At 32.1% G+C, this 26,529-nt stretch overlaps 1 protein-coding gene and 1 long non-coding RNA gene across 3 annotated transcripts; both read right to left on the reverse strand.

The window, feature by feature from the left end:
* Positions 1-285: 285 nt before the first annotated feature.
* On the reverse strand, positions 286-2,024 carry LOC107950895 (uncharacterized). Its single transcript, XR_005911086.1, has 4 exons — positions 1,708-2,024; positions 705-799; positions 551-614; positions 286-459 (listed from the first exon to the last, which is right to left on the reverse strand). It is a non-coding gene; the product is annotated as an uncharacterized lncRNA (long non-coding RNA).
* A 7,069-nt stretch (positions 2,025-9,093) lies between these two features.
* LOC107950423 (transcription factor bHLH94) lies at positions 9,094-12,130 on the reverse strand. 2 transcript variants are annotated; one of them, XM_041089665.1, is made up of 4 exons: positions 11,478-12,130; positions 10,974-11,387; positions 10,760-10,874; positions 9,094-9,498 (listed from the first exon to the last, which is right to left on the reverse strand). In XM_041089665.1, exons 1-3 carry the CDS (start codon positions 11,934-11,936, stop codon positions 10,782-10,784), a joined length of 966 nt encoding a protein of 321 aa, XP_040945599.1. In that variant the 5' UTR covers positions 11,937-12,130; the 3' UTR covers positions 9,094-9,498; positions 10,760-10,781. The 2 variants fall into 2 exon arrangements, with proteins under 2 accessions (XP_040945599.1, XP_016740759.1); XM_016885270.2 differs by having other exon boundaries at positions 10,752-10,874; positions 11,478-12,129.
* Between the last annotated feature and the right edge of the window lie 14,399 nt (positions 12,131-26,529).

Raw genomic sequence — 26,529 nt, forward strand, 5'->3', positions numbered from 1 at the left:
ATTTAGATTCCTTTAGTAAAAGTATCATCAATTAGTCCCTATACATTAATATACAAAATTTATACAAAATCAAATCAAATATTCCACATTATACTACTGTCTAAATTTGCTCCATTATCTGAGACATTTTTTCCCAAAATATTTATGGTATTTGGGTGAATTAAATAAATGTGCATTCTTTCCTTAAATAAATTAAATAGAGACTTGTAATAGATGAATGATTATATATTAAAAAAGAAGCGGCAGTAGCAGTATGCACCACCATAATACCACCATATCAATTAGTCCAAATAATTGAAAGGAAATCCAACAATTAAATCTATACATAATTGGAGCCCCAAAAGATTAAATTTTCAGAAATCATCATGATAAAACTATTATTGATTAGAATTTTGAACTAAAAGGTACCTTAATAATTTCAACACCCTGGACTACTCCACTCTCACTGGCAAACAGAGGCTGCAGTCAGAAAAATGGTATTTGTTGAGTAATTTAAAGGGAAAATGCATATAAATAAGCAAATAAATTTTGCAACGAATCATGTACCTACCCAAGCAATATTAATTCAGGTGTATTCGATTGCACCAAATATTAATTCAGGTGCTCGATAGTACCTAGAACAGATGTAAGATTATACGATTAGCACATGAAAATATTATGTAAGTCAGTTGAACCAAATATAAAAACTTTATTAATATCACTACCATTCCACAATTCGAAGATTAAATGCCAGCTTCAGTTGAACCAATATAGTTGCAGGAGGAGCAGGAAGCAGTAACTGATTAAATGCAGCAGAGGGCTGCCGACAAGTATTAACAAGTCAGAATATATACAAGAATACAAAAAATATTATAGAGGATAAAACTTAGTCAAATCTAAGGGTAGAAAACTACTAAGATAAAACTTAGTCAAACGAAAATAGTATTTGTTTTCGGTAGTTCGGTGCATAAACAACTGCAACTTCAATAATAATTCCCATTAACATATAAAATAGACATACGAATGCCTCTAGTTTTATGATATACTTAGACCTACACATGGTAAATAACAATAACCAATAACAAATAAGCAGTTTTACGATTTCCAAAATACAAAATACAATTAGAATATATAAACAGGAGTTTTTAAAAGATGGAATCCAAATTCATAGTTTATCATTATGGCAACCCAAAGCCGCACTCCTGCAGTAACTGTTGACTGTTCTTTTTTATAAATAGAACCAACAATTTCCTTAAACATCAGCAAAATATTTACATTAAAGCAGAAAGCAAGGCACCATGCTACAACTTACTTGAACCTTTCTTACTTGTCATTTTACCGAAAATGAAATATAAGAGGTTTGACTTTTGTCCACAGATGCTTAGAAGTGTTTCTAAGGTGTTTTTAAAATTTAAAAAATCAAATTACAATTCAATTTTTAAATCGTAAAAGTATTAGGTTTTTGATAAAATTTACTCAAAATTGATATGCGGCTTAACCTGCTCTAAACTTATAATATTAGATGAACTATATTTTTCATTGCAATAAAAATAAACTTTTATACAAACGGATTGTTGTAGATAATAATTTAATTAAGTACAACATTTAACTAATTAACTGCAACCAATATTTATAACAGAGAAGGGATTATTATAATGATAATACTAATTCAACAAAAAATTAAATTAAAATTCTATACTACCGGGAAAAAGAAGGAAGAACACTTACACCCCAAAATCGAGAATAAGCAAGGGGTCGAATGCAGGAACCAAAATAGAGTAACGGCATTGTTCCTGTCTTGTATGCGACGCAGTTCCAACACCTTCGGGTTAAAGATTCGAGCTTTACGGCGGATTGGAAGATTTAAATTTTGAAAGGAAACAGTTTCAGTTTGGGAGAAAATGGAAGTAGCATGGACGAACCAGATGAGAAATAATGGGATTTGGGGAATTGGGGGTTTGGATCACAATGGGATTGCAAGTTTCGGGATTGGGGAAAAAATTTGGGGAAGAATAACCTAGGGAAATTTAGGGGAAACAGCGAAAGGAAATGGGGGAAATTTTGTCGATCGGGTAAATCTGAATTGGGGGACAAAGTAAAGGAATTCGGGGTTAATAAAACGACGACATTTAGGTTAGTATAATTAAATTTTGTGGCGTTTCTTAAAAAGCGCCACTAAAGCATAAGAAAAATGGCACCGTTTGGGAAACTATTAAAACCTATTTGTGGCGTTTTCTGCTAAAGCGCCACTAAAGCATAGTCTTTTTACGGCGTTTTACAAAAAACGCCACTAAAATTTTGCATCAAAACGTACCGTTCCGCAGTATCAAGGCCTAAATTTGCAGCGCAATTTAAAAAAACGCCAGTAATTTCTATCCTTTTGCGGCGTTTGGTAAAAACGCCACTAAGAACACAGATCAAAACGCACTGTTTAGCCATTTCTGAAACAAAGTTGCGGCGTTTTCTATAAACGCCACTAGTAACAAAATTTAAAACGTCATCGTTTTGCATACTGTGACATATTTGTGGCGTTTTTTACTAAAATGCCACTAATGCATCAACACTAAAATAAAATCAATTCCACATGTCTTTTTTAATAAACACTAAAATAAAATTATTTCTAAAAAAAGGGAAATTATAAAAATACGTATATAAATTGGTTTTTCTGTAGAAATTCAAATAATTCCTTGTAAAATCCAAGTTTGTACCTGTAAAATCCAAGGTTTCCCTTGACTTTGGTTCATTTTTAGACATGAGGACTTGAATTCGATCCTGAACGATTTTATTTTTGATTCTGAATCATAAAAAAATAAAATTGAAATTAAAGCCAAAACATAAAAACTAAAATTGAAAAAAGATAAAATAAGATATTAAAATGAAAACTTATAAAAATTGGATTACGGATTGTATAATTTACCTTATTAATGCCATTTTAAACTTAAACTAGATTCATCCCTATTAAATTATTATTATTCATTTCATTTTTATATTATAAAAGTATACATATATATATAAATACAAAACAACTTTTAAAATTACTCTCCATATATTCAAACAAGCAGTGAACATTCAAAATCGGGGAAATCTGACATGGGGGAAATTAAAGGAAATTCAGGGTTAATAAAACGATGCCGTTTATGTTAGTTTTAATTAAATTTTGTGGCGTTTCTTAATAAGCGCCACTAAAATCATAGGAACAAACGACACCGTTTGAGAAACTATTAAAACCTATTTTGTGGCGTTTTCTGCTAAAGCGCCATTAAAGCATAGTCCTTTAACGGCGTTTTACGAAAAAACGCCACTAAAATTTTGCATCAAAACGTACCGTTTTGTAGAAAACGCCACTAAGAACACAGATCAAAACGCAACGTTTTGCCATTTCTGAAACAAATTTGCGGCGTTTTCTATAAACGCCACTAGAAACACAAAATAATACGTCATCGTTTTGCATACTGTGACATATTTGTGGCATTTTTTACTAAAACGCCAATAATGCATAAACACTAAAATTAAATTAATTTTTGTCATTTTTATAAACCTTAAACCGTTACAGCCATAAACAATAAGACACTAACAATTAAAAACTATACCATAAACCATACCTTAAATCGTAAACCCTAAATCCAAATAACAACATTAACCACTGAACCTAAAATACTAAACACAAAATGTACCCTAACACCATAAACTTTAAACCATAAATATATAAGTTACAATTAAAAGTAATTAAAAAGAATCTTATTGCTTGTTTGAACCCTAAAATAACTTTATATTTTTTACCAAAATCCCTAACCCTTAAACCCTAATACCCTAACTGGCCCTTAAAACCATAATTAAACACTAAGACTCTAACTATAAAAACTAAACTCCAAACTTTAAAACACTAAATCACAAACCCAATATAACAAACCCTAAACCATAAACTATAAAACCCTTAAACTACATACTATAGTAAACATTAAACCTTAAACTATAAAACCCTTAAACTACATACTATAGCCCTTAAACCATCAATTAAACCCTAAACCCCAAAATTTATAATCAATATTAAGTACTGCGTCCACAATTTTTTATAAACATATACAAGCTTTTACATTAATATATATATCTATGTATATACATGTACATCATGTTTATAAACATATATAAGCTTTTACATTAATATATTTTTTTGAAATTTTTAGGGGTTTAGGGTTTTAAGAATTATGAATTTAGGGTTAAAGGGTTTTGAGAAAGCCATATGGCCGGCGTCGATTTTAACAGCTTAATGGTAACTTAAATGAAAACATCTAATTTTAATTAATATAAATAAATCAATTAAATAATAAATAGGTAAATAATTTTTTTGTGGCGCTTTCCAAAAATGCCACTAAATGAAGAGCATTAGTGGCGTTTTTTAAAAAAGCGCCGCTAAAGGCCTGCGAACTAGCGGCGCATCAATAAAAACGCCACTAAATCCCAGAACATTAGCGGCGCTTAAATAAAAACGCCGCTAAATCCCAGAACATTAGCGGCGCTTAAAACAAAACGCCGCTAAATCCCAGAACATTAGCAGCGCTTACATAAAAACGCCGCTAAAGCCCTCGAAAAGTCAGAAAACGGCGTCGTTGGGTTTCGATTTTTGCGGCGTTTTTTAAAAAAACGCCACTAATTATATTTTTGTGGCGTTTTATATGAAGCGCCGTTATTTCTCATTTTTTAGCGGCATTTTCTATCTAAACGCCGTAAAATGTGCCGCTAAAAGCCTATTTTGGTGTAGTGAGGATAAGTAGGAATTGGATCACAATTTCTTTTTATTTTATGTAAAAGGAAAGAACAAAATTTTTCCAGCAAACTTAAATATGTAGTAATTATCAGAGTTGCAGCCTATGTGTATTCATTCCTAGGATTTTAGGGTTTGGTTTTAACCAACTTTTATATTAATTAGTAGGAATATAATTTTGGATTTATTGTAGATTAAATTTAAATAAATATATATCAAAATAATACTGATCCTCCAACAATATATATGATAATTTTAAGTGATTATCCGGAAATTATGTATGAGTTTGAATCGAGTTATATTATTCAATTCGTATTTTGATTAATATAAATAATTTAGCAATATATATTTATTTAGACATGAGTTAATTTATCCATTTAAATTTAAAACACATTTTATATGAAAAAAGGGAAACAAATCAAGAAATATTGTTCCCCCTTCACCAAAATTTGTTGGGAAAATGAAGCAAAGTTTTCAAGTAAGTTTGGCATTACTGGTAGATGTTGTACTTTTTCTAATCACCATTACAAAATGAGTTTCGTATTTAGAAGCAAAGTACAAAAAAGTCTAAACTTTTTTAATCAGATTGTAAATATATATTACTTTGGGTACAACCAATGATTCATTTACCTCCTTTTCCACCTTTAACATGTGATTCATAATTTACAACCATATAATTTATCCAACAAAATACATTTTCAAATTGGAATTCAAATTATCCAAGAAAATGTCTTAAATGCATTTACTATTTACAGATGTATTATTAGTATATAAGTTTCACTATTAAATAAAAATATTTTTTTAAAAAACTCATAAATAAATTCTAATATATTTCAGCTAATACAATGTATATTATAACAAAATTTTAAAACAAATAAAGAAAGTAGACTTAGGTGATTAGTTATAATTTTGACAAGTGATAACTCTTACCATTTAATATTTCGTCAATTTAGAATCTTGTGTTTTGGCCTAATGTCCAAGATATTCTCTGTCCCAAATGTAACCTGAGTTCAAATTGTATTAGTTATATTGCCATTACGGTTTTACCTTCCTCTTATAATTCACCAAAAAGAATATCTCATCAAATTATAATTGTAAAATATTAAATAGACCCTTTACTAATAGTAATATATAATGAATTGTGTTTATATGGTAAGAGTAAAAAATTCCTAATGTAATAATTAGTTTTTTTAATATTTTTCTAATGACCCCACTTTTATTTTTACTTTTTTTAAATATAAGTCTCTAAGGTTAATTTTTTTTATTTTCAAATTAAATTTATTTACAATTTTTAAAATGTATAATTAAACTCTTCATAATTTTTATAATTAAGGTTATTTAACTGCTGCCAGCAAAAGATGACATGCTATATATAATAATATCCCCAGAAATTGTGAAAACTTGCTCTATATATAATATTGGGCTTAGTGCAAAGAACCCAAATAAATGTTGGACGATTCCAATTCATAGATTTTGCTATTGGCCTGGTATTATTAGTCCATGGTTGATAGGCTCCATGTTACAACAATTTTAAGCAATGCTAAATATACCACCAATGAATTGATTAGGATAGAGAGCACAAGTAAACACAATCCTTATTTGGTGTAAGAGTCGTTGAATATCTCCTAATATTGGTGCAAGCTTCCGTTGTATACAACATGTCATTGTTGTATAAACCATCCTTTGTCTCTCTCATGGTGTCCCTAATAGATAATATTTAAAAAATAAAAATTAATTAAAATATGAGATATTATGTAGTAGCTCGTCCAGCGAAGTCTTTGTATCCGATTACTGTTTGATATGGTGCTTAGAGTGAATTACGAGGGAGTAAGTTATTAGAGATGACTAAGTATAAGATTTTGTGAATGTGCCAATTAACGAATTCTGTGTTTTGACGAGCTTGGTGGTTTGGCAGACTCTCTTGTGGAGTATACCCCACGCCATTAGGTTAGAAGTTTTTGTTAAAGTTTGTAGTTTAATAGAACTTGTGCCATTTTGGTAAAGACTATTTAGTTAGTCAAACGAGAACTGGTTAGAATGGAACTAAGTTACTGTAGTTGATAAAACAATAATTTATTATGAGTACTTGTTACGGGAAACGAGGAAGGGTTAGTGAGATGATTTGACTCTTTCACTAAACCTAGTTTTTGTGTTAAGATGTATAAGTAGTGACTTCTTGAGCAATCTTCACATCTTCTTGGCATTAATCTTTTTTCAAAATTTTCTCTACACTCACTCTTTTTGAAAACCTAAGATTGAAGATATGCTTGAGTGAGGTTAGTTGTACTCAGCCAACTCCTTTATTTATTTTAACTCTCTGGTATTTATCAATAAACCCTAGGTTATTTTCATGGTCATTTACGTGATATTAGCGTTTGCATGTGTTAGTGTAAGGAAGGAAACTCCTAGTTCTGGGTTTTATCTTGCAAACATGTTTAGTTTCTCGAATAATGATCTAATAAGTTTAACTATCCATATTTTAGCCTAAGACAATCTTGAAGCTCCCCATGATAAAGGAAAAAGTTCTACTATTTAGACTTGTTGTATTTTCTAGTGAGTTTTTTTTTACTTCCATGTATGTAGAATGCCTTTCTTTATACCCTGTTTGAGGTAAGTATTCATACTCTGAAGTAGAGGTGATCATGGGCCGGGCTAGGCCCAAAAAAAATTTCACCCCGCGTCCTAGGCCCGGGCCCGGCCCGAAATATGGGCCTAAAATTTTTTCCATGCCCGGCCCGAGAAAAAATTCCTAAGCCCGAGCCTGGCTCGGCCCATTTTTTAATAAACACCAAAAATTTATTTTCAAAATAAAAAAATAAAAAAAGTATTTTAAAATTAAAAATATTAAAAATATATATATTTATTATATACTTGGGCTGGGCCCGGGCAAAACAAATGGTGCCCGAGGCCTGGCCCGTTTTCTAAACGAGCCTCATTTTTTACCCAAAACCATATTTCAGGCTGGCCGTCGGGCCGGGTCAGGCCACCCGGCCCATGATCACCTCTACTCTGAAGGGGTGAAACATTTGTACATGAAAAGGTGGTCGTTCGGAGTCTTGAGTCTGGTGATGGTGTTTCAGTATTAAAGAGTAAGAACTGGCAAATCATAGTGATGCTTTCAATGGAATCAGCATTAAACTAGCAGATCGCCATACATGAAAATGGTCGTGTAGCCTCTAGTAGGGCAAGAGTATGTTGCAAACCAGATTGACAAATCATGAAAAAGGAATATGAATGAAGTAAATGAAATGACTAGGACAAAAGACCTGGGTACATGGCTAGCATGAAGAGGGTGATATGTATGGTCAAATGGGCATAATGTATACACTAAAGGAATAGTAAACTAGCGTATAATCTATCTGTAATTGGTACTCGCCAACTAATGAACTATGTGACTATGTTTGAGTTCAAAGAAATTGCTTGAATTGTTCATGACCATTGTAATGTTTCGTCTGGAACTCATTAAGTTTTTTTGAACTTACCTAGTTACTTTTCCTTCTTAGGCCTGTTGTTGAAGTAAAAGAAGTGCTTGGACTATGCCAAAGGACAATTGTTGCCATGAGATTTCTAGTATTCTGTATTATGCATGACATGAGGGTGACATCAGGATATTTAATTTTGAAGGCTGAAACTGTATGCAGACTTATTACTACGAAACTGTGAATTTAATAAAATTACAGTCAAGTATTTATGATTTTAAAAGTGTACTATTTTATTTAGTCTTGAACGGAAAATGATTTAATTTTATTTGCGCCAGAAATAATCTAAAATTAATGATTGTAATATTGTGATATGCCATTCTTGGATCCTCCTTAAAAATCAAGTTTAGAGTGTTACATTTTATTTGGTGCACTAAGCAGGAGTGAAATGTTGTCATGTGTCTTGAGAGAGTTAAACATTACTAAACATTACTTGTGGAGTTAAAAAACTCCACTTACAATGGACATAATACTAAACCTTAAAATACATACATGCAAGTCATTTAACTTTATTTGTGGAATTAAAAACTCTACTTTCGATTGATAAAATAATAACCCTATATATATAAACCCAATTCGAACATGACCAGACCCAAACAATTCTTATGGGCTTGTGTTTAGTTAGAGATTTGGGGCTTTAGAGTTGTAATTATTGAGTGTAAAAATTTGGTAAAGGATTTGACATATGATCAGGCAATAAGATTTAGGGTGGGTTTGGACAGGTGGTGTGTTTGTTTGCGATTAGTGTAAAAACAACAATGGTGGTGAGATTAGATAGTATAGCGTGAAACAAAAAAGTAAATTAAACGCACCGCACCACACTCAATCGCCCATCTAAACCCACCCTTAAGTTTGTATAACAAAAAAACAATATAATACAAATATGGTATGAATATATAAAATTTACAATTTTTTAATACAATCAAAATTTACATTGAAGAATTATATGTATAGCGATGAAACCTTAAACTTCACGCCAATAAAACTTTAACCCACTCAAATTAATGTCATTAGACCAATAACTAAAGCTATATAGTATAGATTCTTAAAATGCCAAACTTTTATACAATTGCAAAATATCATACACAAATTATGGTACAATGAACATATAAACTAACTTGAATGATCAAAATATAGGTGCAGGCAATGATAATTAATTGGCGCAGCAAGATAAAACAGGGTCTGCCAATGACTTTTGAGTAAAGTCTCCATTAAGAGGCAGCTAGCCCGGCCACTGTGTACCCCCGCTGCGGTTTCATCATAAAGATGTCGTTTTGCCTATACACATTTTTAAAAATTTTAATTAATTAATTAATGAAAATAGTTTCAAAATCTAATTAATATCAAAAGAATTAATATATGACTGAATCTTAACTTCCAAAAGTGAAAGTTATCTTTTTATGGTAAAATTTTCTAGCGAGGGGCATCGTGTGTCACGTGCTAAAAGAATTAAGTCCGGTTTGATTTGAAAAAATTTATTTTCGGGGTTTGTTTAAATTTTTAATTCGAATAAAGCATGATTAAAGTGAAACAAACAACTTTTTATTTCTAAGCAAATAGGTTTTATTAAAGTTAGAGCAAGAAGTTAAAAGTGCAATGCTAATTATAAAGATGAATGAGAATATATGGTATGAAATGTGGTTTTAGGTACTAAAAAGATATAGAATATCAAAAGAGCAGTATTCCATTTTAGGGTTAAATAACTCAAAAAGAATAATGAATAAAAAAATTAAAATTGCTATTAGACTTGTTCATCAGTCGAGCTACTTGTTCAGACTTGAGGGCCTGTTCGAAATTTGGGAGAGTTTGGGTAAAAGTATTAGGCCCGAAAAATGAGATTGGACAAATATATTAGGCCCCTTTAAACTAAGTTAGGCCTGAGTCCAGCTTGTTTTTAAATTTATAATACTTTATATTATGTTATTTTTATATAATATGTAATTTAGTTAAAAAAATAAACTTATTCTAAATATATAATACTACTTTAATGTAAATATTAAAATAATGTTAAGATGGTTATATAAAAAATTTCAATAAATAAAAAATGTATAAATTTATTAAATATTAAAATAATATAATATATAAAAAAATTAAAATAAAAAGGATTTGGGTTAATTTTTACAAATATAGATAATTTAAGTAAAATTTTAAGCACATATTCCGAGTCGAGCTAAATTTGAACAAGCATAAAATATATTAATATTATATTTAAGTCCAACTCAAACTCAAACTCAACCCGACCCGAACCATGAGCGCCTCAGTTGTTTAACACAATATTTACTCAATTAAAGACATTCCCCACTTTTTGACTAAGTCAAAAAGGAAAAATAACTAAAGATTTAGATAATATGTTTTTTTTAATTCCACTTGAATTGTTATTAAATAATAATAAAAATAAAATTTGATTATAAATTTCGTAAATATTAAATTTATATTTTATGTTTTGGACCAATCATTATCCGAGTCGGAGCCACCAAAAAGTATTAATTATCCAAAATTTAACGTAAAATAATCAAGAAACTACAAAAAACCTGAAAACCTAAAACTTGATTGAACATGAATTAAGCAGCTGCCTCTTCTTGAAACTTATCCACCATTTCATAAACTGCGGCTGCAATTTCATTCACCGTATTTAGCTGACAGTTCTCTTCAACCTGTTCTCCACATAACAATTAAAATCTCAAATAATTGCTCCATTTGAAAACGGCGAACAGACGGACAATTCATTGTGATTTTAAATAAAAAAGATTTACCTTGACACTCAAGGAATAAAGGACCCTATTTTCAACAGATGTGACGTTCAGGTGAAGCACGAATAGGCCTAGAGAGTGAAGCCCGGATACCATGTTGAAGAGCTGTTTTGGGTGTTTTTTTGATAGTATTTTCACGTTTGCATGGCTATCCACCATTGTTACTTCAACATCCGCAACTGAGGATGATGAAGAACACGACGGAAACGACCATTTCTCCGCCGTGGACTCGCCGGGGGTCTCCGTCTGGATACTGGTTGAGTACTGAGGAAAGGAAAAGAACTCCGAGAAGAGTGATGAAAAAGTGGTGCTGTCTGATCTTTTTTCCATCCTTTTTCGAGCTTCTAAAGATTGAAGAATTTGCTCCAACACCTTTACGAAATTAATTGCGCCCCCAATGATTGATGCTTGGTCCCCCTATGAAGAAAAAAAAACAGACACTTCCAAATCATTAAATTAATCTTTTATCAAACCACTTTTTCAAAGAACAGAAGAAAAAAAGGGTACCCTTTGAACGTAAGAGTTAGGCATCATAGTCCTAAGAACAGCAAGATAATCATTCATTTGTCTCCTCCTATTTCTTTCCACAGCAATATGAATCATCCTTTGATTCTCTATTTCTTCTTTGTTCTTGACACTTTTGGGTCGCCGTCTCCTCCGTCGGCAAGACCGGGTGTCGATTGCTGGTGCTTCCGTCGGAGAGAATATCGGTCCACCGGTGGAAAAGCCAATATCCGGGGAAGAAGAAGAGTTGAAATCCCATGGCCATTCCTTTTGGTGCACCATGAAAGAAGACGATGAAGACCCCCTAGTTCCTCCTCCTCCACTTTTGGAAACCATTTCTCCATTGTTACTGTAATTAGCTTTTTCTTCTTGTTGTTGAAAACCAACGCCATAGGTGTTGCAGGGTCCACTTCCGCCATAGCAGAAAGGGTCTCGCTGAAACACAACAGCTTCTAACGCCATGATAACAAATTTCTTTCTTGCCAAACACGCTGTTTTCAATTTGGCTATGCTCTCAACAAAGGATTCAGAAGCATTTAACCACGAAAATTTTAGGATGTTTCGTATGATCTGAGTGAGAATCCCTTGCTAATTTCTTCCCTTTATAAAGGGTTTTAATCTGGTAATAATAATATTCATTAACGAAACCAAGTTGCACGAGACGCATCTTGTGAGAGGCTGAAGTGAGAGAGAAATAGAGACAAAAGACAGTGAGACAGAGAGATTCTCTAAATTATTGTTTTTTAAATATTAAAATTATTTCTTTGTTGTAATCATTATTGAAAGGTTAACTGAGAAAAATAAATTTATTATTTTTCAGACTCCATGAAAAATATACATAGAGATTTAATTTTCTTTTATTCATTTAATTTTACCATTAATTTAAATCTTATTAAATCAATTTGTAAACGTTTTCGGAAAGTTATCAATTGCAACTGTAAGTGAAGTGTACTTGTTTTAGGCCAAATAGTGGGGTGTACTTGTTGAGTAAACTACGTTTAATTATCAGTGAATTGTACAGAGGTGGGGTTGGTAAATTTATTCATGGGGTTTAAAAGGAATGATTTGTTGAAGAAATAGACATAAAATAGAGATGGATGATATAATCCATTCATTTTTCACGGTAATAATAAATATGTAATTCAGGGCAGCTGCAGGCAGGGTCTCGAGAATGTTGCATGGCATGTTGCTGCCTTTGATTTCGTCACAAATGACAGAGAGGGGAAAAAACCCTGGGGAAAAGACTACAGTCTTGTTGTTGTACGTGGCAAATAGTGGCAGCTTTTTTGTAAGACACAAGTGAGAGATGTGTTTTAAGACATCGCTGACTGAGTGTGGCAGGGTTTGGGAGAATCCATGCACGACCATCACCATGTGACTTTCACTAACCCATTTGTTTAAACAGACTGTCTCTGCAATCATATACCTGAGAGACTAACTTCCAACAACATCCCTTCTTTTTTTGGTTTTTATTAATTAATATGTTTAATAATAGAGAAAGAATGTTGAGTGTAGTTTGAGTTATTGGGTTTCAGTTTTTGGAAGATGTATCTGTAAGGTTTTAAAGCATTTGTGTTTATATTTGGTTAAATGTGTAACACATTTTTATTTCCCAAAGGGTACTATTTCCAAGAATTACCACCAAACTGACTGTCTCTGGGCATCACCCACCAATTAATTTCTCTATTAACAAACATAAATATAATCTTAGAAATCAATGAGGTGAATGGCCTTCAACGCCTGCCTTCCACCAAAATAAAGCACCAATTTTGGACAACAATAATATCTCTTGGAGTTTAACCACTTCATTTCTGCCCACCCAATGAAACACAATAGAGGAACCATAGTTGTTTTTTTGGGATATAGTGTTGTTAATGTAGTTTTAATAAAATTTTATCATTTAAATTAATATTGAATTTTTTGTTTTTAAGGTTTTTTATGTGCAAAGTAAAATGAACAAATAAATATTGATTTATTGATTACTTAACGTTTAACTAATACTAAGTTGTATTATGTGATCATATCATAATGTGAGAAGACAACTTATGTTAATAGGTAATCTAAAATGTCCGTAGTCTAATCGGAATTGAACAAATTGATTAAAAGACTAATATGACATCTATCAAGTCCAAATAGAAGATTTCTTGTCTTGGGTTTTGGAGCAGATAACTTCTAGAAGATAAAAATAATTGTTTGGATTGAATTACATTGGACAAGATCCAAGTAGAATAATGTTTAGATCCGTTTATAATTTTATCCACTTTTGACATTCATAGTATGACTTACCTCAATTATGAGTTAGTGGCGGACTATTTATGTGTTACTCAATATATTGAAAGTCTAAGTTCAATTGGTAATAGAGCCGAAAGCTGGTACGCCGGGTATCCAATTTCTGCATAACAGAGCTTCATTACAATAGTGGAATTCATATCCCAATAAAAGGTAAATGATATCCTCTCGTTGACATTATATGATAGATTATGGGCGAGTGTTCGATTGAATAGAGTGAAAAAATTTCGAATTGGCAAGTCCTATTTTATCATCCTAACTCGATTTTAAATTTTTTTGAATCCAGTCCAATACATTTATTCTAGTTAAGTTAAAAAAATTAAAACAACCATATTGAAAAGTTGTTGACAATATGACTAAATTTCGAGTTAAAGAACATAAATACCATATATATATATGTTTGGAAACTCTTTTAAAACAAAATAAAAGAAATAAAATAATTACTATGATAAACTTGAATTGATAATTTACTTAGTTAATGCCTCAAATTTATCATATTGAAAAGTTTAATATATATAAGTTAACATTTTCATATATTTTTAGATATTTTTTATTTTTTGAATTTATATATATAATTTTGGAAAAAAAATAGTATAAGTATTTTGAATTTTAGAATCGAATTTTTTTAAGGGATTAATTTGCCCATTTTTTAAATTTTTGGGACCCAAGGGGTATTTATCTGAATATGTTATTTGAGTTATTTAAATTATTAGAGTCATAAAATTTAACTCGACTTGAACTCAAAAAAAATCGAATTATGTATTCGATTTGATTCGAAAAAAACGAATATATTCGATTATCTCGAAATTCAAATAAAATTTATATTTATTCAAATTGAATAAGTTTTACTCACCCGTAATCGTGGTGTAATTGTTTATATAATTTAAATAATTATCGTATCTTTGTGGAGCTTGGTTTAAAGAATGAATATATTAAAAAATTATGATAGTACACTCAAACATTAAAGCCCTAAAATACCTGAAAACTGAAGCTAAAAGTAGCCTCGCGGTATAAATTTGTATTCACTCACTCTCCTCCAAAATAACCTGGCATACAAGTAAATTTTAGTCGGCAGTAAAACCTACAACTATACCCATAACATGCATGCTAACAAAGCCATTCGATAGCCTTTATAAAGGCTTTGTAAATGCCGACCTTTAGCTAGATCATCATATTTAATTAGTTTGAATTTTAAACTTGAATTTCCTTCAATCAGTCATCAGATTATCCTTAAATTCCAAAACATGATAAATCCCTTAGAATCCTTCCTTGTTGGGTAGTCGATCCCCTTGGAGTAGAAGAGTCTTTGTATGACTTAAACTCCCCAAATTATTAAAAACATTTTATATTTTAATCAGTTCTTTATTTACAAATATTTCCTACATTTGTTACCTATCTCTGAATTACAAAATAATTTCTTATACAAATACAAGTCAAATTAATTGTTGAATTTTTTGTGATGAATAACATGTTGCAACACTGAATGCAACATAGGTTTGCAATTTTCAATTTTCCAACAATCTTCCCTTTATCATTTTGACAAAACACTGTACCAAATGGTTTTCTCACAACCCATACATTAAATAAAAGAATAAGTAAAGGAACTAGATAAATATATAGCATGTTCTCTCTAAAAACAATCATTATATGATTGCAAAGTTAAGGTTAAATTTTTTGATTTGTTTAAAATTTAAACTAAATTGATAAATTTTGTAAATATTAAGGACTAAAATTGTTGAATTTTTTATATTTAGGATTAAAATGATAGAATATGTAAACATTGGCGAGCTAAATTTGTTATTAGGCCTATAAATAAAAGGCGACGTCAACTTTCCGTCACTCATCTAACAACAACTAACTGGAGAGTGTCTAAAATATTTAATTTCGAAAAGTTTACTTACTAAATTGAAAAAATTAATAGTTAGATAACCAAAATAGAACCAAAGACATAATTAGGTAACTATTTCTATAGTTTACCCATACTTTTAAGGATTGTATGGATATAGAACAGTCAAAGTTAATACCTTAATTGCATAATCAATTCTGTTAAACACAAGCGAAGCTAGACTGTTGTTTTAAGAGGCCAAAATGAATGATAAATTTTGAAGGAAAAAGTACAAATCTATCATTATATTAATTTATAATTACATATGTAGGGCCCAATTTTTGACCCGGGGCCCAATTACAAACCCAATACCCAAAACCTAGAACCCAATTACAATACCCAAACCCAAGCCCAACCAGGCCCAATACCCAAATTCCCAATAGTCAAACTAGGGTTTCAGAAAATTGAAACCCTAGCCTAGCGCCGCAGGTCCACCTGCCCTGCCCTCTGACATTGTCGTCGCCTTTTACCGTCGCCCACCTGCTCCATCAACATCAGTTACCTACAAACAATAAAGAGAAAGTAAAGCACAGCACAAGTGGAGGGGATAGGATTTTGTTTTTTTATTTCGGTATAAAAACCGATTGTAAAACGATTGTAAGGGGGGAAATCGATTTTAAAGAGACCGATCTTTGCATCTGTAAAAGGGGAGATTTTGGAAAAAAAGAAAAAAATTAAAAAAAGAAATAAAAAGCAGAAGTTTTTAAGGTGATTTTTTTGCTTTTATTTTCTTTTTTTATTTCGAAATAATAAGAAAAGGGAGAAGTTTACCTCTATTCGCCGTCACCGGAGTGTTCGAAGGCCCCAAGGAGTGCGTCGGAAGAAAAATGGAGGCTTTTTAGCTTTCCGGCCGCCGTGTACGGCGGCGCTGGCGCCGATGACCGGCGGCCAACGACCGGTTCCTTGGCCGATTTCTAGAGTGGGGGGAGAGTGTTTTTTGAAATTTTTTTTCTGAAATGTGGAAAGAATGAAATTTTTGAAAAAATTTTAGCTTAAATAGGCTTCCAAAACGACGTCGTTTTGGGCAGCCTTCTCAGGCACCAAAATGGCGCCGTTTTGACCTGACCCGTTGGCCGACCCGACCCGCTCCAGAGGGATCCGCTTGTTTTCAAGGGATGGGCTAATTGCACTTTTAGCCTTTCCGCTTTTTAATGGTATTATAATCAAGTCTTTTAGTTTTTTTTTAATTTTTCCCTATGATTTTTTTCGTTTTTTAATTTAGTCCCTTCTAAAACCACGTCGTTTTAAAGGAGAAGGACAAATTGCCTTTTCAGTCCCTCCATGTCTCGCGCGTGTTCAGAATAGTCCTTTCCCCTTATTTATTTGCATATTTAAACCCCGACTTTCATTTTAAAGTTTAATTTAGTCCTTTTGGTTATTTGTTTGCTTTCTTAATAAATTTCATATTATTACTATTATTATTAATTATTGTTATTGTTATTTGCTCATTTATATTTTTTAAATTTGAAATTTTCGTTATATATACATACATGTGTTTTTATATAATATATGTATAATATGCATATTTTTATAATCTATCTATTTATACATATACGTACCTATATATATTTTTATATTTCATGATTTTTATACATATCTATATACATGTCTATATATGTATTTTATTTTCATAAATATATATATACTTACATATTCTTCATATTTTTTAGATATGTATTTTATATATGTTCTTTGTAATACCCAAATTTTGCCCGACCCAATACATATATTAAAACCCAAATATAAAAATAAAAAAATTAAAAGTCCAAATGCCCATTACATTAACCCAATTTAAAAAAAAAACCAAAATTACATACCCAAAGTCCAATTAACAGAAACCCAATACCTAAACTACCCAACAACATCAGGCCCAAATTGCTAATCCATTAGGGCCTATTAAAATTTAAACCCAATTTGCCTAGACCCTAGCCCAATCACGAAGTGACCCAACGCAAAATCAGAGGTTGAAACCCTAGCAGCTTCCAGCGCCGTTCTCCCCAGCCACGCACGCCTCCATACAGCCTTCACACACCGCCACGCGCTACGCGTACGTCGTACCTGCAAGAACGACAAGCAAACAAAAAGAGCAAAAATCGACAGCAATTGAAAAAGGACAGATTTCTTTTGATTTTTTGCTTTTATTTTCTTTTTTTCATTTTCGGCTATGAAGGCCGATTTAAGAATCTGTAAACGGCACACACACATATTGAATACAAAAAAATTCAGAGAAATAAAAAAAACTTGAAAGGTGATTGCAGATTTCCTTTTTCTTTTCGTTCTTTCTTCTGCTTCGTTTTTTGATACTTATTCCATATTCGGTGCAAAAAAAGAAAAAAAGAAAATAGGAGTTAAAGGGTCGAGGCTTACCTGGTGGCCGACTCTCCTTCTAATCCGTCGTAATCGAGGTCGGTTGGAAGAAAATGGCCTTCGGTTAGCCGATTACAGGAGCGGCGCATGGGTTTTTTTCTTTTGCTTTAGGTTTTTTTGTAGAATGGGAATGTCTGCTGAGATTTCATGGTTGTTTTTTTTAGCTTTTAAACATCAAGCAATGGTGTCGTTCAGAGCCTGAGCAGTGGCCATGAAAACGACGCCATTTAGAAGGTACGACCCGCGCGGTGACCCAACCCGGGGAGGATCTGCGCATTCTTGTTGTAGGGTTTATTTGCGCAACAAGCCCTTCAGCGTTGGTTTTCATTTCAATTCAGTTTTCTCTTCTTTTTTAATTGTTACCTCGCATTTAATTCTAGTTTCATATAGATCCATGTTTGAACGGCACCGTTTTGAATATTCAAATCATATGCTAGAGAAGATTTTTGCGTTAAATTGCTTTAATAACCCCTTTGATGTTTAGCGTTTCTCAATCCAGTCGTTCGTTTATTTGTTTCAAATTCGCCTTCTATTTTATTTCTAAATTAATCCATTGTTTTATTTTTTTACTACTAAATAAATTGGTTTATTATTATTATTATTACTTGTCACTATTAATTATTTTTATTATTCATCAATTTACCTAATCGTTATATACATTTATTTTATTTTATTATATAGTATTATTTTGTGTTTTCCATATATTATTATTTAATTTTATAAATTTTATGTTTGACTAGTATAATTTGTACACATTTTATGTTTATTTTTTTACCATATATATATATATGTATATTTTTAACTTTAAATATTTATACAATAATATTTCATAATTCTAATTCTATTTTATATATGGATATACAATTTATACTAAATTATTTTTTTATACGTATGTATATAATAATATATCACTAATTTCAAATTTTATATTTTTACCTATTTTCTCTATGTAAATATTTTATTTCTTTTAAATTTTCTATTATTATTTTACTTATTTCAACCCCATTTACATATATTATTATATAAATATATCTTATTTTTATTAAATATTTCATTCCATATGTATTCCTTATTTAATTTAAAACATATATACTAATTTTGTGATTTATTCATTTTTTTATTTTTATTTTCTTCTTATAATTATTTCTCTAAAATTCATTTAAACATTTTTATTCATTTTTTAAATTCTATTACAAAATTATTTCAAATCTTCGTAAATCACTTTTTTTTAAAATGTATAATTTTGTGTAAATACTTTGCTAAGTTCAATTTTCTTTTCTCTCACTTATTTTCTCTTTTTAAATTAGTTACATTTTATCTTCTTTTAGATTAATAACCTTCGAACGCTGATATTGATATTAACGAACAATTAAAATTATTGATCCTATGTTTGTTAGTATTAATTTATTATTTGTTCATTATTCTTTGGTTTGTATTTGGATTATATATTATCTTTTACGTCATATATCGTTATTCAATCATGTTCTTCTTAAGAGTTGATTTTTATTAAAGCTTCATAGTCGTTTTATTTCGTAATCCTTAAAAAAGAGACTTGACGTTCATAGGTTCCCGAGAGAATTGTGCCCTAACTTACTGGGCTTCGATTCTTCTCGATGAATTTAGATAATCAAGTGTTCATTTTATTAAAACCATACAATTCCAAAATAAAGTATGTGAGATTTCAAGATGTTGGATCCTAACTTACTGGATGTAACATCTTGTTGTCTCGATTTTAAAATAAAGGCAATATTTGGAGTTTAGGAATCTTGTGAAATCGAACCCTAACTTGCTGGGTTTTGATTTTCTTATTTAACCCAAATAATCAAATATCCTTCTCAAAATGTACAGGTTTTGAAAATCAAAAGACAAACTTAATTTTGAGGATTTATAATGTTGCACTCTAACTTACTGAGTGTGACGATTTATTTCTTTGAAATAAGTGAATCTCATCATCCAATTCATTTTACTCAAATTTTCTTTTCAAAGGATCGTATGTTAAAATCTTTTCAAAGTTTCGACACTAAGACATTAGACAATCGATTCGGTACCAATTTTGGGCGTTACGAGGGTGCTAACCCTTCCTCACGCGTAACCGACTCCCGAACCTATTTTCTCAAATCTCGTAGACCTAAAATTTATTTTTAATGGTGAACCGATCACTCCTTAATAAAAGATCGGTGGCAACTCCCAAATTTCGTTTTTCTAGTCGACAACTAAATTTTTATTGTTTTCAAAAAAAATGGTTTCGACATTCTTTATATTTAATGATTCATATATATACCTATATATATACTTTTTATATTTTATGATAGTTACATACGTATATATGTATATGCTTACTTATATATATTTTTTATATAATAATTTTAAAATATGTACATACATATATTTTTCATATTTCCATAATTTTATGTGTATACACATATATATCTTTTATGTTTTTATAGTTTTATACATCGTCTTTGTTTATTTCTTTATTTATATTTTCATTATTTGTTTTGAAAGAATGTTTTAATTTTATTGCTTATATGCTTGCAATTGTGTACTATATTAGTTTGTCTTTGTATTTATTTTATTTTGTAGCCCTTGCTTGTATTATTTTGCTTACATCATCATAATTGTCATTCCATTACGTCAATTTTTACCTAGATTCAAAAAAAATTAAAAATATAAGTAATATTCGATATTTGGGATCTTCGAGAGAATCGAGCCCTAACGTATTGGGTTCCGATTTTCTTCGTTGAATCTAAATAATCGAGATTACTCTTTTAAAAATATATATAATAAAAAACTCATTATCGGGAATTCAATACGTTGTGTCCTAACGCATTGGATATGACACGTTATTTTTCCGAGATGAGGATTTTTTCTAAAAAAAATAATAAAGGCAATATTTTGCATTTAGATTTGAGAAAGTCGTGCCTTAACTTACTGGGTTTCAATTTTCACAATAAATCTAAATACGTGAATATTTTCAAACTCATGTTTTAAACGATCTCGGGAATTAAAAAAATTGTGTCCTAACTTATTGGTCGTGATCCCTTTTTTTTCCGAGATAGCTAAATATCTTTTAAATAAGTAAATTTTGACATTCATTCGCGTATCGGGAATTCGAGACATTGTGTCCTAACTTACTGGATATAATGCTTTTTTTCTCGATTAACATGAAATATGCTTCTTTTCCCAAAAAATTTTAACATTTTAATACAAGGATCGTATTTTTAAAATTCTTCAAAGTTTTTAATTCTCGACATCAAGACATTAACTAATCAACTAGGTACTAATTTTTTGGGTGTTACGAGGGTGCTAACCCTTCCTCGTACGTAACCGACTCCCAAACCCGTTTTTCTAAATTTCGTGGACCAAAATCGTTGTTTCAATAAAATCAAATCGTTTATTAAAAACAACCACTTTTCGAGGTGATCCGATCACACCTCATAAAAAAGGATCGGTGGCGACTCCCATTTTAATTTTTGTTTTCAAAATCCAAGTCGACCCCGTTTTATCAAAAAAATTGTGTCAACAGCTTGGCGACTCCGCCGGGGACCCAAAATAAGAGAGTCAAGCCATGAGTTGATTATTTTTTTGTCTTTTTGTCGAAAATTAAAAATTTGGTTTAAATGTACGATCCTTTCATTGCATTTCGTCGGTCTTTATTACAATTTTCATCGTTGAGGTTTATAATTACTGCGTTAGTTTAAGTTCTGATATCTTTCTGCATTGCATTGCATGACCGTTGGTCACACCCTTTTAAGTGGGAATGAGAAGCTAGTCCTTCGTGAGGTTTTCACCTCCGTGCAAGGTAGTGGATCGCTTTCGGGATACATCCGTACCTATGTCTTCGTGAGATTTTCATCTCCGTGCAGCCATAGGGAAATGTATTCCCCTGAATCGAACTCGATCTGTATGAGCCTATAATGGGTAAGGATCGAGGAATTTGCTGGTTCGGGTACCTTTTTTTTAGAGCCGAACCGCATGTAGTGAACCTAAGAGCCTACCCTAGGTAGAACCACTTCAAACCCTTAGTGGTCACCCGAATAGGTGTTCTATTTATTCTTACTTGCTTTTGCCTTACACTAACCTGTTTTCTTTTGTTTTGGTTAAGATTGCATTGCATTTTCATCATAAAAAAAGAGGTATTGATTCACGTTCAGTTGCTAAATAAAAAGCTTGTCATAAGAAAATAGGTTTCTTGATAAAGTGGATGACAATACAGTTGTCTGAATATGGTCCAAGAAAACGTGATAAGAGAAGGATTATAGTTTAATGGATAACTACACGACTATTGCTCCGTTGCCCGAGGATTCAAGATGACAAAGATTATTTGAGAGCCGCTGAACTTTCTTAAAGAGGAGCCAACGAGCATCACGATAATGAATGAGTAACGAGTCGCGGCCCAGATCAAGCAAAAAGGAGATAGAAGAGACATCCCTTTTGAGGAGTTCGTGAGATTTATCTTAACGCTCAAATAAAGAAGAGGATCGAATGTCTCCGCCTATGAGGGAAAAGCCGTATGTATATCCGTTTTATGTAAAGAGATTTGTTTTCTAGTAAAGTTGTTCTAATAGAATTGAACCAAGAATCAACGTCTCTTTTTGCATTCATTTCATGTATTTGCATTACATTGCATCATATGCATTAGATTTTTACAAAATGATCCTAATTAATTAAAATTATAACAGTTACCCTAGAAACCAACAAAAATTTACCAACTAGATATCACTACGGTACCTGTCGTAAAACCAACGTAATGGACCAGAGATTAGAAAGACTGGAACAATTGCAAAAAGAGATGCAAGATCAGATGTAAGAAAAACTAGCTAAAATACAGCAAGACATGAAAGAATCCCAAAGAGATTTATTGAGTCATTTAAAGCAGTTAATGGCTGAGGGTCTGATATGGGAAAGAGCCTGTGGTAAATTCTAGGGATGATCACGATGACCCTGTCTATCCTCCAAGTTTTGCCCCAACTAATATCCAGGCGCAACCAGAGGTATACCCACAGAGGGTACCTGTCACGATTAGATCTTAATACCAAGACAGTGCCCCTGCATCGATGAACTTTCCAACAGGCTCAGGTTCTAATCCCGGGGATAATCCTACCAATCCCGTGGTTTCTGATCTCGACGACGTAGCAGAAATAAAGAAGGCAAGAGTGGACTTGCCAAAACAACTAGAAGACCGGTGTAAGTGGCTAGAAGAGAAGTTTAAAGCTGTGGAAAATGCTGATAACCATCGAGGAATGGACGCTAAAGATTTGAGCTTGGTACCTAATTTGGTGCTCCCTCCTAAATTTAAAATGCCGGAGTTTGAGAAGTATAACGGGACTAGCTGCCCTGAAGCTCATGTCACTATGTTCTGTCGAAGGATGACGGGATACATCAACAATGATCAACTGTTGATTCACTGCTTCCAAGACAGCTTGATTGGGTCAGCGGCAATATGGTACAACCAGTTGAGCCGTGTCGACATCCACTCATGGAAGGACTTGGCACAGGCTTTTATGAAGTAATACAGCCATGTAACAGACATGACACCTGAAAGAATTACACTGCAGAATATGGAAAAGAAGCCAGGTGAGAGCTTCAGACAATATGCCCAAAGATGGAGAGAGGTAGCGACACAAGTTCAGCCACCTCTTTTGGAGAAAGAAACCATGATGCTTTTCATTAACACTCTGAAAGCACAGTTCATTAACCATATGTTAGGAAGTGCTACCATGAGCTTCTCAGATGTAGTGATGTCTGGCGAGATGATTCAAAACGCCATAAGAAGTGGGAAGATAGATGTGAGGGAAAGTGTCAAAAGATTAACCCCAAAGCACAAAGAAAATGAAGTGAGCAACCTAAACTTGTATAATAAAGGGTATTCAAAATCAGTCACTGTAGGCTAGCCAAGAACGGTAGCAGCTAGCTATCAAGGTCCCTCAAAGCAAGAATCTAAGTCGAGGCCAAACACAGAAAGACTCTAGTTCACACCCATCCCGGTGACATATAAGGAGTTATATCAGAATCTATTTGATGCGCATGTAGTAGCCTCTTTCTACTCAAAACCCCCACAACCTCCGTATCCCAAATAGTACGACGTGAATGCACAATGCGATTATCATGCGGGAATTACGAGGCATTCCATAGAAAATTGCATTACCTTTAAAAAAGTGGTTGAAAGGCTTATCAGTATGGGCATTGTCAAATTGGATGATTTATCTAGTGCAGAAAATCCGCTACCTAATCATGATTGATAATGGAGTGAATACAATGCATGAAAAAGTTGGGAAATGTTCACATCAATACTATTTGTGAAAAAGCAATTGAAGAAGAGACCTTATTAGATATTCGCCCTTATAAACCTGGGAGTGTTCTAAATAATGGGACAGTAGAAGAGACCCTGTAGTATTTAGAGTCTACTTATAGTAATATTCAGAACACACTTGTTGCTTTCAGTCTAGAGGTAACAAGAGATCTTTTGTTAAATAGGCTCATGTCTGAACGTCGTTATTTTAATGAAATATATCTTTGCGATCATTTTTGAGCCAATATTCTTTCATTCTTTATGAATAATTATTTTTATTCTTTCATTCTTTTTCTTCCAAATCAACCTTTCATTCATAATCATACTGTACAGATTATTATTCTTAAATTCATACATTCTTTGTATATTCTTTTGCACCTACAATAGGTCCTTGGATATCAACGACATGAGTGACACTGCTACAGACTCAAAATCTCCTTTTAAGTGAGACATGTGTTTAGAGGGATCTCATGACTTTGAAGGTGACATAGATTGTAGCTATCTCCGGACTTGTTGAGGATGGTAGAATAAAATCCTACCTTACAAAGAATCAATGGAGTCCATGGCTTTTCTCTATGCGGGGCATGAAGGTCATTTGGTCAATCTCGCCAAAAGAGTCTAGCGGTCATTGATTTATCTTCGTGGTTAGAAGCCGTTTCATGTGCCAATGTCACAAAGTCGACAGTTAGTAAATTCTTGAAAAATACATATGTAGGTATAGAATGCCAAAAAGGATCATATCCGACAACGCACTAAATTTGAACAACAGCACAATATCAAAAGTTTGCAATCTGTTCACGATTAATGTCATATTGCAAAAAAAAAGAGAAAGAAGAAGAAAGAGAAGAGTTCGCCCTAGATGATTTCACGAGAGGGGTCTGGTATTGAAGAAGATCTTCCCCATACAAAAGAACTTCATGCCAAGCTGAGAAGAACTTTATGTGAAAGGCCTTATCTGAAAAAGCATCAATCTTGATTGGAAGGGATAACAAGGACATGCCTAATCCTATGAGTTCAGATTCAATAAAAAATATAAAAAAAAGAAAAAAAAAAAAAAGAAAAAAAAGAAAGAAGAAGAGAAAATAAAAAAAGAAAAGGAGAGGCCAAGGTAAAAACCCACAAATGGCGCCTTAAGACCAGAAGGGATTTGAGTTGAAAACCCGAAAAGGGCGGCTCAAATTTTGGATCAAAATGGGGCATAAGGTGATTAGAGCAGCTCAAATTTTGATCAAATTAGGGTATGTGGTGATCTTGCTATACCTGAATCAACAAGAAAGGGTAGACAACATCTTGGGGAATCGACAAAGTACTCTAGATCTCCTAAACACATGTCAAACTCAGAAAGGTCTTCAGAAAGTTTGTACAGGGAAGTTCAAGCTACGATATCTGGGGACCTAATCTTTATACTATGTATATTGAATTTGTTGTTCTTGGAATACTTCATTCTTTTTCAAGATATGTGTTCCAATCAATTCCTCTTTTATTCTTGCTATCCTTGATAATTTATTTCGAGCTATGCTCCTGAATCAATTCTATTTTATCTATCGTTATGGTCTTTTGCAAGCATGTTGCATTGGAATAATGATTAATAGACTAATAATACTTTCACAATGGAAGTTTTGCATATTACTCTAGAAGTTTCTAAATAATATAGGAACCTGAAACAGGACTATTGTTTAGAACACACCAAGTTTAAAGATTGAAATATCTAAGAAGGAAGAGTCTAAGTTAAGACTATCCTTTCAGATTTTGTTGTCCAAACATTGATTGAAAAAAATGACAAGATATCGTGTTGGTGTTAAAGCATCAATGAACAAACAAGCGATGTTCACCAAACAATAAGAATGGGTCATCTGGGAAAAAATTCTTCATTGATGCATAGGCATTTGGTATGACACCATGAGAATAGTGTAATGGACAAAATAGTTTCAGATCTTGTATCCCTGAATTGCAGTGGGGGAGATTTGAGAAAGAGTTAGATCTTATACTCCTAAATTACAGTGGGAGGAGGATAGTTCAAATTTTATGTCCCAAAATTACAGTGGACTTAACCTTGAAGATTACAATGGATTGAAGTTTGAAGATTACAGTGGGGGAAATCCGTTTAAGTAAGAGATGAGTGTTATCTGCCGAGTAAGATAACATCCTGACGTATTGGTAATGAAACATTGATGAAGAACGAGGAATAACAACTCAAACATTAAGGAATCATCTTCGTGACA

This window comes from Gossypium hirsutum, chromosome D03, assembly GCF_007990345.1.
Source record: "Gossypium hirsutum isolate 1008001.06 chromosome D03, Gossypium_hirsutum_v2.1, whole genome shotgun sequence".
Classification (NCBI taxonomy): domain Eukaryota; kingdom Viridiplantae; phylum Streptophyta; class Magnoliopsida; order Malvales; family Malvaceae; genus Gossypium; species Gossypium hirsutum.

Bases quoted from the DNA above. Each gene is read 5' to 3' on its own strand.
- LOC107950423 (XM_041089665.1), bottom strand. From the start codon at position 11,936: ATGGCGTTAGAAGCTGTTGTGTTTCAGCGAGACCCTTTCTGCTATGGC. The intron at 11,388-11,477 runs GTACCCTTTTTT...TTTTCTTCATAG, and splicing joins CTAACTCTTACGTTCAAAGG to GGGGACCAAGCATCAATCAT. The intron at 10,875-10,973 runs GTAAATCTTTTT...TGTGGAGAACAG, and splicing joins TTTATTCCTTGAGTGTCAAG to GTTGAAGAGAACTGTCAGCT.